We start from the raw sequence: 14,577 nt of genomic DNA on the forward strand, positions 1-14,577 counted from the left end.
TGTGTTATATTAATTGGGCTTCAGGCAAATCTAAAGCCCTTAAGTCTATGCTATCTTAAGAAAGTCTTGTTAGACAGAGTATTAGGTCTGGAAATGGAACTGTTTTTTTCTGGAAACTTAACGTAAACTGCTAATTTCCTGCACCAAAGCCCATCGAGAAAATCACCGGTAAGTTCAAATGTTTTATTGTTTAAGTTAAATGGCTGAAAATCTTCATTTCGAATTACTTAAGTGACACAAATTTACCAAACTGGGCAGCCATAGTCCAGTAGCTCCCGTATACCCAGGAGCTAAAAATGCTTGATTTCTTTATGGAGTCGGGTGTAGGAGAGTGAGCGGAACAATTTTTTAGCTGAAAAAAGCTGTCTAAATGAGAAATACTAAATACTAAAGCAGGTTGATTTTTCTTAGGCGAGTCAGTTTTATCAGTTTTTCCTTGACGAAAGGGGTCAATGAGAGGGTCTAAATAAAAATGTCTCACCATAGGTTTCTGGTGGGAAGGGCCAGGAATGGCCACACCACTGCTGGTGCTCTCAGCCTTCTTGGTGAGCTGCACATAGACCTTCCCGTGGTCCTTAGAGACGAGACAGTGGTACAGGTCATCATATTTGACCTCCAAGAAGATGGCCTCTCTGTCGACAAAGTCCCCTGGCTTCAGGAAGTAGACCACTTTGGAGGAGATAAGGACACAGTAGCTGTCGATGGCCTCCACAGCGATGAAGCTTTTGTGGGGAAATGGACAGTATCAGTATGACAGTGATGGACGTGTAAGTAATCAGCGCGTTTGTTAGTCACAATCAGTTCAAGATGACTCACAACTCTGAGTGGATGTTGTCAGTGAGGCGGAAGAGCTGCTCCTGACCATCAGCTTGTATGGAAGAGTACCGAGGCAGCAGACCCTGAGGTCCTTTACAGCAGCGAGGCTTCCTGACGCGCTGCACACTGAGCCTGACCAACACGGCAACAACACAACACGTACAGGGGACAGTTCAGAGCAGACTGAGCATTGATTTGTGGAGAAAATCCTACTTTCTAAAATAGATTTAATAGAACATTTCTGAATAGTAGTAGGCATAACATCTCCAGAGTTGGTAGACAAAAAAACATAATAGAGCATATAGTAGGGTCCTCCCTTTGGTACTCCGGGTGTAGTAGCACTGTCCTAGTTACATGCATCTGCATTATCTGCAGTAAGTTATCAGGAACTACAGTATGGTCAACAATTTCTTTGTCTTTGATGCTGTATTGCAGTTAAAGGACAGTTTCACCCATTTTTTTCCCACTTGGTGAAATGGTGAATACATTTCAAATCATTATGATGCTGCTGTGTTGACCAGTTTTTTTTTTTATAATTTATTTTATTTTTTCCGATCTTTCACTCTCAAAAATTGACAGAAACACGGTGAAGAGCAATGTAGGGCTTTAATTTCTTTGAAGGAAGTGACTTCCGTCGACTTTTTGTCGATTGTATTTTGTTTGTTTTTTCCAATCCCAGATTACTCTGTTGTTGTGGGCATGAGACGTGTCTCAGATCCACTCTCCACAGCCTTTAAAAAAACAATTTTGAGGTTGAATGAGGAAATTTTGAGGCTGTGCTTGAGATTTCATGTCCACAAGAAATAATACAAATGGACAGATAGAACAAAAAGACAAACATAAAGCTACAGCCTCTGCCTACACATCATTGGTGAAGAGTCACAACATATAACATAACATAAAGTGAACAGTAAAGGAAAAAAATATGTTCACTCTTCATAAGTTACAAAAACCTGCATTCACTGATTTTTAGCTACTTTGGAGCAGAAACAAGCTGCATCTTATAATCATCCACGATGATATGAACCAGTGTAGAGACCTGAAAAACATAGAATGATGACAATAGACTCAACCCACCTGTGGTTACTGAGACTAGCCATGTCCCGCACTGTCTGAGCCGTCTCTGATGCAAAGTCCAGCGCTCCGGCCACTGGTTTGGTTACAGTTCCAACCAGACCTTTACCTAAGCCAGAGAAGAAGCCGCTGACTCCACCCTCCGTCTTCACCCCCTCCACCGTAGAAGTGATGATGCTAGTCATTCCACCGATGATACCTGGGAAATAGAGAGGATTTATTTAAGAAGATACACAAACTTAACAGGTGGACAGAAAACTGAAATTATAAGTGAGGAGATCAGCTTTTCAGAATCAGATGTGAGATTATAAAGCGCGGCGATGAACACAGTGTGAACTGTGGGAGATTTGGATTAATATCCTTTGACACAGCACAGCATGTATTAATTATTGCTGGAATCCAGCAGATCACGCTGAATCCTCCACGCTGAGGATTATTTCATGTACAGAATGTTTACTGTACTTTAGCTGTGTGTAATGTACTGTACTATGCATTTATTGCATTTTAATCTGATCTGGCTTAATATGACCGATCTGCCTATACATACTCTATATTTGAACCAGGGTTGTCAAAACAATACTTTTGTTCTTAATTAATTGCTGAAGTGCAATAGTTAATATCAATAATTCAACTATTTTAATTACTACATTCTGACCGGTGTAAGTGTAACTTAACACCTGAACCACTTTTTTTCAGGACAAATCCATTGTATAAGTGTGTCTAGTGATGGTATTTGGCTGATCCAGGAGCAAATCCTCACAGTTTAATGTATTAAGTATTGAAATTATACATATTGTCGGCATATCTACTGCCTTTGGTCAAACACCAGCTACTGCATTCAAGTTTTACCACTGGTTTTCTTCATCACTTCATCTTCTTTCATCACCCTCTTGTCTAATAACTGCAAAGTTTGTTGTCCCAGGCTCCTCCCTTTCACTGTACTGCTCTCACTCTCCGTTGTCATTTTTCGAAATCGGACATTGGGTTTGGTTAGCCTCAGAAGAGGGGGTTTAGTTACCCTCAAAGCAAAAAAAGTTAGTTTGAGAACTTGACTTGACTATATATTTGATGATTTCAAATCAAAAGGAGTGAAACAAAGCTGAGGTAACACAATGTCTACTTCAGTCCTAATATAAATATAAATGAAACAGTTAGTTGGGACAGTTCAATATGTGCATGGTTATGTACATGAACATAGTGTAGCACTGGTAAAAGTAAAGCTCCTTGTCTCCAGTCTGGGGAGAACTTGCTGGACTGCATGATAGCGGTTTGTCCAACTATGTGATGCTGCACTAAAGAGAGGCGACTGTTAATAGCAGCAACATACAGGAAATTAGCTAAACGTTAGCATCGCTGATAGCAGCTGAAAACTCATTCAAAGCTGTACCATGAGCTAGTCCGTGGATTCCTGCGACAAGGTGCTCTCCACTGGTGGCTCCATGGTATCTGATGTACTCTCGCTCACTCTGGTGCCGGTTGTCCATGGTCTTCCCCAGCCCGTCTGATAAAGTCCCTGCAAACTGACATACAACACCACCGTGTTAACACTCAATGGCTTCGCAACAAGCAATACATCAAACCAAAAGGCTTTTTGAAAGGCTTATTGAAACACCAGCTGAATATGATGACCAAAACAGTTCTTGCACGAGTCATAAGTAGAGCTGTACCTTGGCAGCTGAATTGGACACTCCATGCGTCACATTGCGTATGAGACCGCCCACGTTGCCGTACTTGATGAGCTCAGACACACCTTCAGTCACATCATTGAGGAGACCCATGGGATTTCCCAAGAAGTCCACAGAACCCAGGATCTGAGCTGCCTGGCTCATCAGCTCCTTCAAGGTGAAACACCACATAGTAGGTTTTCATTAAAATGTAACCAGCTCTACACTTGACCACACATGTTCACAGATATGAGTGTAATCAGTTTGTGTCTGGAAAGAAGAGAGGAAAAACAAGCAAACCAAAACCCACACATAATTTATGTATATTATGTATATATGTATGCTTGCAGATAAATATACATTTATTAAAATGAGATATATAAATACATACATAGTGTGTACACCAATCCTCACAACTGCATGAGTAAGAACTGGGACATAATTTAGTTTGACACAAACTTTGCTTTCCTTTCAGAAAAAGCTGCCTAATAGCAAGAAAAGGTGGCAAACATAATTATTAACATATCATATGATAGACTATAAAGTGATTTTGTTTTTCCCACTGACTATGTGTCATTACCTCATACAAATACACTAAATATAATTAATAACTTTGACGTTTCTTAAAGGTCCAGTGTGTAAAAGTGAGGAAAATTACGTTAATGTGTCAAAAACTGAATATAAAATAACTGTACTGTAATTTTCAATAAGTGTACAATCAACTCAGCCAGGTCTGCTCAATAAAGGCAGCCTATCTGAACTTTTACAATAACCCATAATAAAGAAAAAAGTTTTGGAGCAGAACAGACATTAAGAGTTTCAATGAAAGAAAAGTAGAGCTACACATGGGAACTTAGTTGAGAGCGTGTGTCGCTCTTACCTCTCTGAAGTGCTTGAGGATGTCATTCATGATGATCTCCTGGGTCTCGTAGGGATGCACTCTGGTGAACGGGTACATGTTGATGACGGCGTCTTCGAATCGAACCAGTGGGAAACCCAGGGTGCCTTTCAGAGCCTAGAGCAAACAATGTTGGTAAAACATCAGGAAATGTGTGAATTAAAGCAGCAGAACAAGATTTAAGAGACTCAATTGTGTGGTGACAGGAAGCTGTGGCACAACTTTATTTAATCCACAGGTAAGTCGATCCGAACTTAACCCAAATGTAGTGCATGTTCTTTTATTTAGGTTTATTTGTGTTTTTCATTTTCAGCCCGTTATGTGAGAGATGAGCAGGTTTAAAGCTGGGCATACATAGTGCTTGGTCTTTAGAGGGAGGTGAATTCACAGTATGTAATTTCTCTTAGTTGTTTAAGGTGTAAAAGAGAGAACATGATGACACAAACATAGACTTGGACACTATTTTCCATAAGCAGAGAGTTTTGTGAATCCTTCTTAAATCTCAGTACTGATTCACTCATGCTTATACAGCGTCGAACTAAGAGAGGAAAAGTAGTTTCAAAGACAAAGAACAGTCATGATGCAGTACCTTGAGATCAGGAGGCAGTTTGTGAGAGGTGAAGACGCTCAGTTTGACCTGAGGCAGACTGATCTTCAGGTTCTCAAAGTAGTAACGTTTGGAAGGTCCTGCATCTTCATTGGGCTTCTCGTGCAGGTCATCTAACTTCTCCAGCTCTGCGTGAAAAAATATATATTTTATGTTATACTAGTGCATTCAGTCAGAGCATCACTCAGGTATGAACAGTAAAGACGCACCAGCTTGTGTCTGTCCACATCCAAAGAAGCTGAGCAGTTTGAGCAGTAGTTTTTCCTCAATGATTACAGTGAAGCGCCGGGCTGTCACCATCAGGTGCTGTTAACACACCAGGGATCATTAGACACATGATTCATGTAACTGCTCACCCACAACAACAAATCAACAAAGAAGATTGCTGTAAGGATCTGTCATAAAAAAAAAACAGCAGTGATTCGGGGCATGTGACTCTCTCACCTTGAAGAGATCGGTGAGCATGAGTTTGCTTGGAACCTTGACAGAGTTGATCTGCAGTGCTGGGCCAATGTCATTGACACTGCTGTCGCCAGAGCTGGGAGTGACACACAACATGACAGGCTGGGTGGTACCAAGTAGCTGGTTGTCCACCTGAAACCAGAGCATGACAGACCAAATACTGTTGAGGCTAGAAGTGAGACTTATTGAATGTGCATCAGAGGCAGAAGCTTCTGGATCACAACTAAGTGTATTTGAAGAATAGTGATACATTTTAGAAATGGGTACATTTCAAGCAAGTGACAAATACAGCAACAGTGAAAACAATGAAACATCAACTGTTTGAGGTGAGATTTGAGGATGGGAGAGAGTCAGAATAATGTATGGCTAACTGGAGAGAGCTACAGAGATGAGGAGCTATATGGCTTAAACTCAGATCTGAATTTTAAAAACCACCTAAAAGCTATCACTAAGTCTGGCTATTACTACCTCAATAATATTGCAAGGATCAAGGGTTTTTCGGTCTAAACAAGACACAAAAAAACGTGTTCATGCTTTCATTTTTAGCAGACTAGATAATTGTAATAGTGCCCTTACAGGTCTTCACAAAACATCAATCAGGTAGCTGCAACTAGTCCAGAATGCTGCTGCAAGAGTCCTGACTAATACCAGGAAACTGGACCACATCACACCAGTCCTCAGATCACTACACTGGCTTCCTGTGAGTCACAGGATGGATTTAAAAAGCTTACTCTTGGTTTATAAAGCACTGAATGTTCTTGGACCAAAATGCATCCTAGACTTATTAGTTCCATATGAAGCATCCAGAGCCCTAGGTTCATACAGAACAGGTTTACTGTGCGTTTCCCATTCATTTATTCTGCTCCTCACCTGTGGGACAAACTTCCAGGTCATTTAAATCAGGCCTGAAGATATTGTTATATACTGCCGTTTTTTCTTAAATTCTTACAGAGAGGGGGAAGAGAACAGCGCAGGGGCAGTGCGCGGAAAAAAGTGCCATCTGTATGCACCAGATGAGGGGGCACTACCACTTTTTTATTTATGTTGATATATTTTACTTATAAATGTGACCAGCATTGCATGGCTGGTTTTAAGATTCACTGGCCGATTACTTAATTAGGATTTAACTTAAGTGAAAACAATTTATATTATTTATTTTAATTTCAAGAGTGTCATTTTTTTTACAAAACAGAGTGGGCCGCCGGTGGGCTGCCCGAGAGCCACTACCACCGGGCTTAGCAGGTTTTCTGAGGGAAACCCTGTACATAATCATCTTAGTTATCAATTCATTTTGAATGTTAATGTAATTTTAATGTCTTGCTTTTATTCTATGATTTAATGTATTTCTATGCCCTTGTAAAAAAACTTTGAGTTGCCCTGTGTATGAATAGTGCTGTACAGATAAACTTGCCTCGCCTTGCCTAAAATCTCTGTAGGTAGCATGAGGTAGGATGGAGGAAGAAGATATGAGAGTAAGAGTAGGTGTGAAGATTAGATGAGGCTAGGGAGGAATGTAAGAGCTCGGTTAGGGAGAGCTATGAATGAAAGTAGGAGAATTTAGTATTTGTATGAACTACAATATGCACCGTCAGTGACATTGACATGTCATTTCCAAAAGGGATTATGTTTATTTGAATGCCACACATTTTGAATTGCTTTATTAGGAAAGCTGATGCTGTGCTAAGACTTTTGCATAGTACTGTAAAAATGTACAATATACTCGAATACATGAACGTTTCCTTAGCTGGAGTGAGCTCACCTGGATGTTTTGAATGCTGAGCTCCAACACCTCATTGGCAGCAGTGTGTGTGAAGTGGACGTCTATACCAGACAGTGTGGTGAAAACCAGCTCCTCGGTAACCTTGCTGACCAGAGATACACCCAGACCTTCTTCCAAGTTCACCAACACCTGCAAATGAATACAAAGGAAAATTATTATTATTAGACCTGTACACACTACATGAGCCCCTACTTTTTGACCCATTGTTTAAAATTATTATGAAAATAAACGTATTATGCTTTTATGAAAGTCAAAGTTGCAGCTACCTCCAGCTCCTGTTCAGGCTCTTTCTTCTCCACGTCCTCTTTGCTCCGGTCCTGTTCTGTGCTGGGCGAGCTGCGGATCACTCTCCTCTGGGTGCAGTCACTGATCTACAAACAACAGACACGTGGAAAACATCAGGTGCACTATCATCGTGAATGAGAAGTAGATAATCAGATTTTAACAGATGCTACTATTACAAGAGGCTCTGTTAAATGACTTCCAGTGCATTATATCAAGAAAAAGCAATCAAACTGCGTGTTCAATGGAAGTACATGGGTCTGTATCATAAAACAGGGTTTGCAGTTATCAAGATAATGTTGGGTTTAACTTTTGAGTTTTCAATCTTTGTTGAAAGACACTTTTCCTTCTGGGATTTAATGGTCTTATTCTCACCTGCAAGACACGGGTGGGTCCGTCTGGCAGCACCTGAACCGACAGCACTCCAGAACCAGGTCTCATCTTCTGGTTGATGAACTGCTGTTCGGGACCAGGGTCCATGAGCCCAGAATCTGGTCCCAGAACCACCTGTGCTCCATCATACAGGCCTGAAACACCACCCCTTACCTGAACAGTACAAGACACAGTATGTTATAGAAACTAAAGAAAAGTACAGTGGAGAAAATCTAAGGCCCTTCAACATTTTGCTCACTGGAAACTAATTTTTGTTTGGTATCATTAGAGCAGAGGGTTCTTAAAATGTTGTTCGAGCTATGTTTTAGTGGCTTGCATCAAAACCCTAGTTGTTCTACATTTACTGTAGTCAAGATCTAGTTATTATCGACTGTACTTTAGGAAAACAGGAGCCAAAGCAGATTTCTGCATAATGTGTTTTAACATTGTTATCATGGATAATTAAATGTAGAGTACAGTAATTATTGATATGATTACATTTTAATAATCATCAATAAAATGTACAACACTTAAAGGATTTGCAATGCTTTCTGAAGAGATTGTATATGTAGGTAGGTGTTCTTACCTGTACGACCAGGCGTGGGAGGCCACAGGTCAACATGCTGGAGCTGAAGTACCATGTCTGGGTGGTGCTGCGGCGGGAGTCGGGCCTCCTCAGCATCAAAGGCTCAAAACTGGGAGAGACAGAGGCTCCATTTTTACATCCAATTTTCACACGTTCTTTCCAAATTGTGTTCCGTCATGTAGTAAAGGAGATTATTTTCAAAAAATTCAGATTATTTGGATCGGAATCAATTCAGGAAATCAGCAGCGATACCAGCTCTAGATACGACACCGTCACACACAGTACAAACCTGTTGTCACTGACAGCTGCGAGTCCGGCGATGTCAAGCACCAAAGAGGAGTCCAGTGGTCGTGGCTGGGCCGGTTTGCTCTGTGGTGGAGACGAGCCTTCGTGGCACAGCATGCCAGACCCAGTCATCCTCCACAGCTGGGAGCGCTTCCCTGGCTCCTAAACAAAAGTCAACATACATGTTACCAAAAATGATACCCAAGATGTTGAGGACATATTTATATATGTCTTATTTTGCCTGATCAATGGCCGGATATGTCTTTATGACTATTACAAAATCATATAAATGATATAATATAAAAAAGTCTGTGAGTGAGTGTGGAGTTGAGAAAACCAGATCCATTCAGTGATACTTTTTACTCTCTAAACATACATTCAATTGTATTTTAACTTTTATCACCCCACTGGCAATTGTTTGACACTTTTAATAGATAAAAACGTTACCTTCTTTTTCAGGATGACCCTAAGTGTATTTGTGTCCACATCGAGTACGAGTTCAGCGCGGCTCACTGGACGCTTATTCCCCACAGGTCTTTTCTCAGTATTCCTGCAAAAAAAGAACAACAATGCTTACCCTCGTGAGACAAAATATTATACAAACATAACATAAAATGGGAAAGTCATGACATACTGTGTGAAAGTGTGTGTGGCGGCGATGTAGATGAAGTTCTCATAGTAGAGTTTGTTGTATTCTCTGAAGTAGTTCATGTCAGCGGTGACCTCCGAGGATCCGGCGCCCTTCACAGTCAGAGTGAGGTAGGGAGGCAGTGTGGGCTCATCACAGGCGTAGTCCAGCTCTGAGCCGGCCTTCACTTCAGTGTGCAGTCGCATATCAGCCACACCGTGCTGCCAGAACTGGATCGGCACCTGGAGGGTCCAAGCATGCATGTCTATACATTGTCTATTTGACTGACTCTGACAGAGAGATGTGGCAGTAAATGTTAATTTAAATATGCAATTAAATACCCATGGTTGCTTTACACAGTAATTTGACAAATGTGTGCAGGTGACAGTAGACCGTTGCACGTAAGCTATCGGTATCACTTAATTTTGATCATCCATTGCTGACTCTACAGATGCAAGTGTTTCCTTAGTAACAGTAGTTATGTGAACTACAGGATAGTTGCCTGACAACAGATTTGTAACTTATTGTCAACTAATCTATAATTTCATGTTTAGAATGATAATCAACAAAGAATTTGTCATAAATGTGATCATATGTTGATATGATCCTGTTCAAGATACTGTTGTCTCGGTCGCGAACGATTCGTTCGAAAGAACTGATCTTTTGAGTGAATAAACTGACTGGGATCACTTCATGAACTGAGTCGTTCGAATTTGTTTATTATTATTAATAATAATAATAATAATAATAATAATTTAAAAAAAAATTGCACTCAGGAAGGATGTGAGTGACGTGACAGGGCTCCTTCTAAGCACTTAACGATTCGGGGAACGAATCTTTTGAACAAATTATTTTAATGAACTGATTCTAGTGATTCAGTACAGTCAAATGAACTTCTGTTCCCATCACTAGTTCAAGACAGACTAATCAGAAGTAGAGAGTGACACAAGTAGTTAAATGGTGGTTAATAACACTGCAATACATAGTATTTATATTCAACTGGCAATTAGTTGATTGGATGTCACTTAACAATTGAATAAGATTATTAGATGATTGATGATAATGTTAAGATGATTATGTTGTTATAATAATACTCAATACCTGTTGATTACTAATAGAGAGTCAGCAACGGATTATCAAAATAAAGTGTTACCAAGCTGCCGAGTTTCATTCTTCACATCTGTGAGCATCACAGAGTGAAAGATAGCGAACATCTTTGATAAGATGCCATCTGAAAGTGCTGATCATGTACGCACTACATCAGAAGTACATACTGCATGTCCCAGAGTGAGATGAATCAGGAAATCCAAATGATTCAGATTTTCATTGCGGCTCACCTCGGAGACATTGTCGATGCGGAAGGGTGGAGGCAGCTGGTCAGTGTCAGTAAAGGAGACCTGATAGGTGGCTCCCTTGAGGGTGATCTCTGCCCGCAGGAAGAAACACTTCCCGAGTGTGTCCCTGTTCAAAACCAAGAGAGTCAACCTTCAGTGTATTTAAATGACTTGACTCACAGGGTCAATAGAACAACATAGAGGACACATTCATGATTTAGATAATATTTGTAGCCTAAAGCCCGAAAAAAAAAAGTGTGAACAATACATAATAGACTAACTTGTGAAAATATCTATTTGCTATGCATAACCTATGTCACAATAAAACAGACATTATACATAAACAGTATATTCTCCTAATGAAAGAGATTAGGGATGAGCCGATACAACACTTAGTATCAGTCTGACACTGGTTAAAAAAATCACATTATAGTATTACGTACATAAAAGTGTAAAATCTGAGACAATCCAGAAATCCGATATATCACATGCTTTTGAAAGATTTTGATTTTGTGGCATGACATCATGATGGTGATTCCACGTCAACTATCATCCAAAACTTAAGTGTAATCGATGTACAGTAGCTCACCTCATGTTGACATGGAAGGACTTTGGTTTGTTGACCTCAAAGCCCCCAGACCATGTACAGTTGGGTGTATCCATGCGGCGCACACACAAAAGCTGGTCATAGTCGTTACGTGGCCAATGGAAGACAACACTGGAGCCTGGCAGGGTGGATATGTATCCCTCGGGGTTGGCCGTACCCTTGGACAGATATATCACTTCATCACTCATTTATTCAACAACATTTATCGACCAAAAACATGGAACAAAGCTTGAGCTCCACAATACACGTAAAGTCCTCACCTTTCCTTTTGCAAACTCTTTCTGAGCGAAGGCCAGTTTGTGTGTAGATCGGTTGTCCAGCAGGTAGCGCGGGGCAAAGGTCACTATGTGAGTGTCCCTGTAGCGTCCTTTCCCCTTACGCACACTGATTCCTGCATTGATCAGACACAATTAGATTGATTTTAATTTAAACCCTGCTGTCTGAGGATTGAGATTACAGCGGATGCTGTGTAACCAACATCCATTAATCAGACAATCCTCGAGTTCATGCTGTGTCCTTTGTACTGATTGGACAAACTTGCCTATGTTGTAGATGAGTCCAGGCCTGTTCCCATGCTGTATAACCTTCACTGCCCTGACTCCACTCCCTCCATCCAGGGAGAAGCCCTGGCACCAGCCCGGAACTCCTTCTGAATGGATTCCTTTCCCGATCCTCATAGTACACCTGGATCAAAGGAAACATTAGTAAAATGATCTGAGAGGGACGTCCTGTGTAGACAGATTACTAACTCACAAATTGTGTAGCCTGATCTGATGTGATCTGATCTCACACTTACATAGCAGGCTGCTCCTTGTCTGTGTAGCAGAAGAGTAATGGGCTGAGGCTTCGGGCCAATTCATGCTCCTCAAACTGACCTGCAGCGTCAGCTTTGCCATTGTCCTGCCGGAATATTAATGGCAGACCTATAGGAGACAAACAGCTTTAGGAATGATAACAGAGTACATGAAGCACTTTAAAGACTCCATTCAGATTTAGCATAAACATAAATTATCTGATCAAATGTGGACAGTGTATACAGGCCCCAAACTGTCCTGAATTTGTCAGATCTGATTACAAAAAAACACATCAAAGGTCGCTGAAGGACGCATGCTGACGGATTTTTGAACATCCATGAATATAATCTATCCTTAGGGTGCATTAGAACCTGCCTCATAGTATTTTTTACAGTAATGAGCAGCTGTACTTAGAGCTGTCCACATGCCATCAGATCTCTCAGGACCGATGTTAATACCAGGTTCAAACAGGGCCATTAGCTCTAAAGATAAAGACAATATTACCAGTCTTGTTGATGAGCCAATAGGGGGCAGAGATAAGGATCTTCAGCGCCCCCTGTGCCCGCAGAATGATGCGAATGGTTAGGCACAGCAGGCGTCTGTTTGTGTCGTACAGCCGCATGCGGACAACATAGTTCTGAGTCCCGGGAGGAATCAGCAGCTCTTTGCACACAGGGAAGTTCTCCAGCAGGACTCCTGAGGAACACATCATTAACAATAAGGGTGAGAATAATACAAGATGTTTAGAAGATGAGCTCCAAAGAGTAACCTAGTCTCCTGACCTAGCTCCATGTTCTGTGAGGTGTCGGCTGCATGAAGTATAGCCTCTTTTCCTGGTTTCAGTGATCCTTTAATGGGTGTTCCCTTAATGTAGAAGTTGAGGTCACACGGCAGCAGGTTGGCGAGCACCATGGTGGGCAGCAGGTAGATGGTGTGTCCTGGTTGTCGATAGATCTGCCTTGTACTGCCAGAGACTGTCTTTGCAGGCTGCTGCTCGGGGTAGTTCTCCTTTTTGATGACCACACAAAACCTGTAAGATACAGAAGAATGAAAGGAGTTGAATCACCTGACAGCAAGACAACAACCACAAACATTTCTCTGAGCTTGTTTTACCTGAAGTTATGCTTGAGGTTGTCACTGAAGTCTGCCGATTGACACTCCCTCTTACTGCTGGTGATTTCTCCATGCCGTTCCACACTGGTCCAGTGGATGGGAACTTTGCAGAAGAAGAGGCCCAAACCTTTGGGCCGAGCCTGTAGCCGCCAGGATGTCAGGTGGAGGGGGACTGCCAGGGCCTGAGCAGGCAGGATGGGAGGCAACACCACTGGTTCTACATACACAGGGACAAAGGCTTCATTAAAATGAAACAATATGCAATAAGCTGGATAAGATATTTTCTCACACTGGAGCGGTTCATTCAATCATTTACAGGATATTATTGTTATTATTACTAATACAATAATATAATCAAACAACATTTATTAAAATATTATACATGTAAAATAACTATATTGCATAAAAAAGGTGATTTATTTATTCCTCAAAGGTTCAATAGTGAATCACAATTAATCACATTTTTATTACATGATTAAATTCTATTTTTTGTAACTTACAACAGGTTTTAAGTCCAAGTTAACAATATAAAGCAACTTGAACCTAAATTTTTTGTTGATGCAGTGTTCTGACATTGGGAAAGCATCCCAGATAAATCACATGAAAACAAACTTTGAGCAGTATCTTACTGTCAGGAGCAGAGGGACTGTCCAGTCGGACCTCCATTGGAACATCCAGACGGTTCTTCACCATGAGGGCAGAACGTACAGTGATGACCTTCCTGGCACTGCCCTCCATTGTGATGGAGAAGACGACTCTGACTGGAGGCAGAGCTGAAAACTGAGATTGAGACCAAAGTGATTCACACATTAACACAAGAGCGAGTTACCAGAACGTTTACATGTATATACTTATAAGACTGTTTTGCATGCTTACTTTTAATAACTTCTAATTGATTCAAAAACAAGACTCGCCATACTTACATAAACATGCGGGTGGATGATGTTGGTTCTGCTAAGAGGACTGCCAACCTGTTGAAAAGTGAAGGAAAAGAACACATGCTTGGCATCAAACTCTGTGCTACTTCAAATAAACAATTCATCTGCATTAGAGTTCATGTAGTAAACACTGATGATTAGGAATATGAAATGCATTGTAATATACCAACCCCTCTTATTTGAATTTAAAACAGAATGTGTATTTTCTTTGTGTCGGTATGCATGTATATGTATATAGATAAGGTATATATTTATATAATTATATGTATGTACATATATACGTTTTAACTTTTTATTTATTTGGTTTCTATTATTATGGCCAGGGTATTTCATGATT

The 14,577-nt window shown here is 40.8% G+C and overlaps 1 protein-coding gene across 3 annotated transcripts in view; it reads right to left on the bottom strand.

The window, feature by feature from the left end:
• vps13d (vacuolar protein sorting 13 homolog D) overlaps nt 1-14,577 on the bottom strand; it is a 48,052-nt gene that overhangs the window by 795 nt on the left and 32,680 nt on the right. For all 3 annotated transcript variants that reach the window (XM_083895146.1, XM_083895145.1, XM_083895144.1), the window contains exons 44-69: nt 14,226-14,273; nt 13,932-14,082; nt 13,303-13,519; nt 12,972-13,219; nt 12,694-12,885; nt 12,192-12,318; nt 11,937-12,079; nt 11,656-11,786; nt 11,378-11,553; nt 10,792-10,915; nt 9,461-9,696; nt 9,274-9,376; nt 8,831-8,988; nt 8,542-8,650; nt 7,959-8,129; nt 7,568-7,672; nt 7,281-7,430; nt 5,504-5,653; nt 5,269-5,365; nt 5,042-5,187; nt 4,435-4,569; nt 3,558-3,725; nt 3,278-3,410; nt 1,894-2,089; nt 817-948; nt 482-722 (exon numbers count right to left, since the gene is read on the bottom strand). In XM_083895146.1, coding sequence (XP_083751272.1) covers nt 482-722; nt 817-948; nt 1,894-2,089; nt 3,278-3,410; nt 3,558-3,725; nt 4,435-4,569; nt 5,042-5,187; nt 5,269-5,365; nt 5,504-5,653; nt 7,281-7,430; nt 7,568-7,672; nt 7,959-8,129; nt 8,542-8,650; nt 8,831-8,988; nt 9,274-9,376; nt 9,461-9,696; nt 10,792-10,915; nt 11,378-11,553; nt 11,656-11,786; nt 11,937-12,079; nt 12,192-12,318; nt 12,694-12,885; nt 12,972-13,219; nt 13,303-13,519; nt 13,932-14,082; nt 14,226-14,273 — 3,987 coding nt within the window. The remainder of the gene's footprint in view (nt 1-481; nt 723-816; nt 949-1,893; nt 2,090-3,277; nt 3,411-3,557; nt 3,726-4,434; nt 4,570-5,041; nt 5,188-5,268; nt 5,366-5,503; nt 5,654-7,280; nt 7,431-7,567; nt 7,673-7,958; nt 8,130-8,541; nt 8,651-8,830; nt 8,989-9,273; nt 9,377-9,460; nt 9,697-10,791; nt 10,916-11,377; nt 11,554-11,655; nt 11,787-11,936; nt 12,080-12,191; nt 12,319-12,693; nt 12,886-12,971; nt 13,220-13,302; nt 13,520-13,931; nt 14,083-14,225; nt 14,274-14,577) is intronic.

This window comes from Microchirus variegatus (assembly GCF_963457635.1).
Source record: "Microchirus variegatus genome assembly, chromosome: 9".
In the NCBI taxonomy this organism is placed as follows: domain Eukaryota; kingdom Metazoa; phylum Chordata; class Actinopteri; order Pleuronectiformes; family Soleidae; genus Microchirus; species Microchirus variegatus.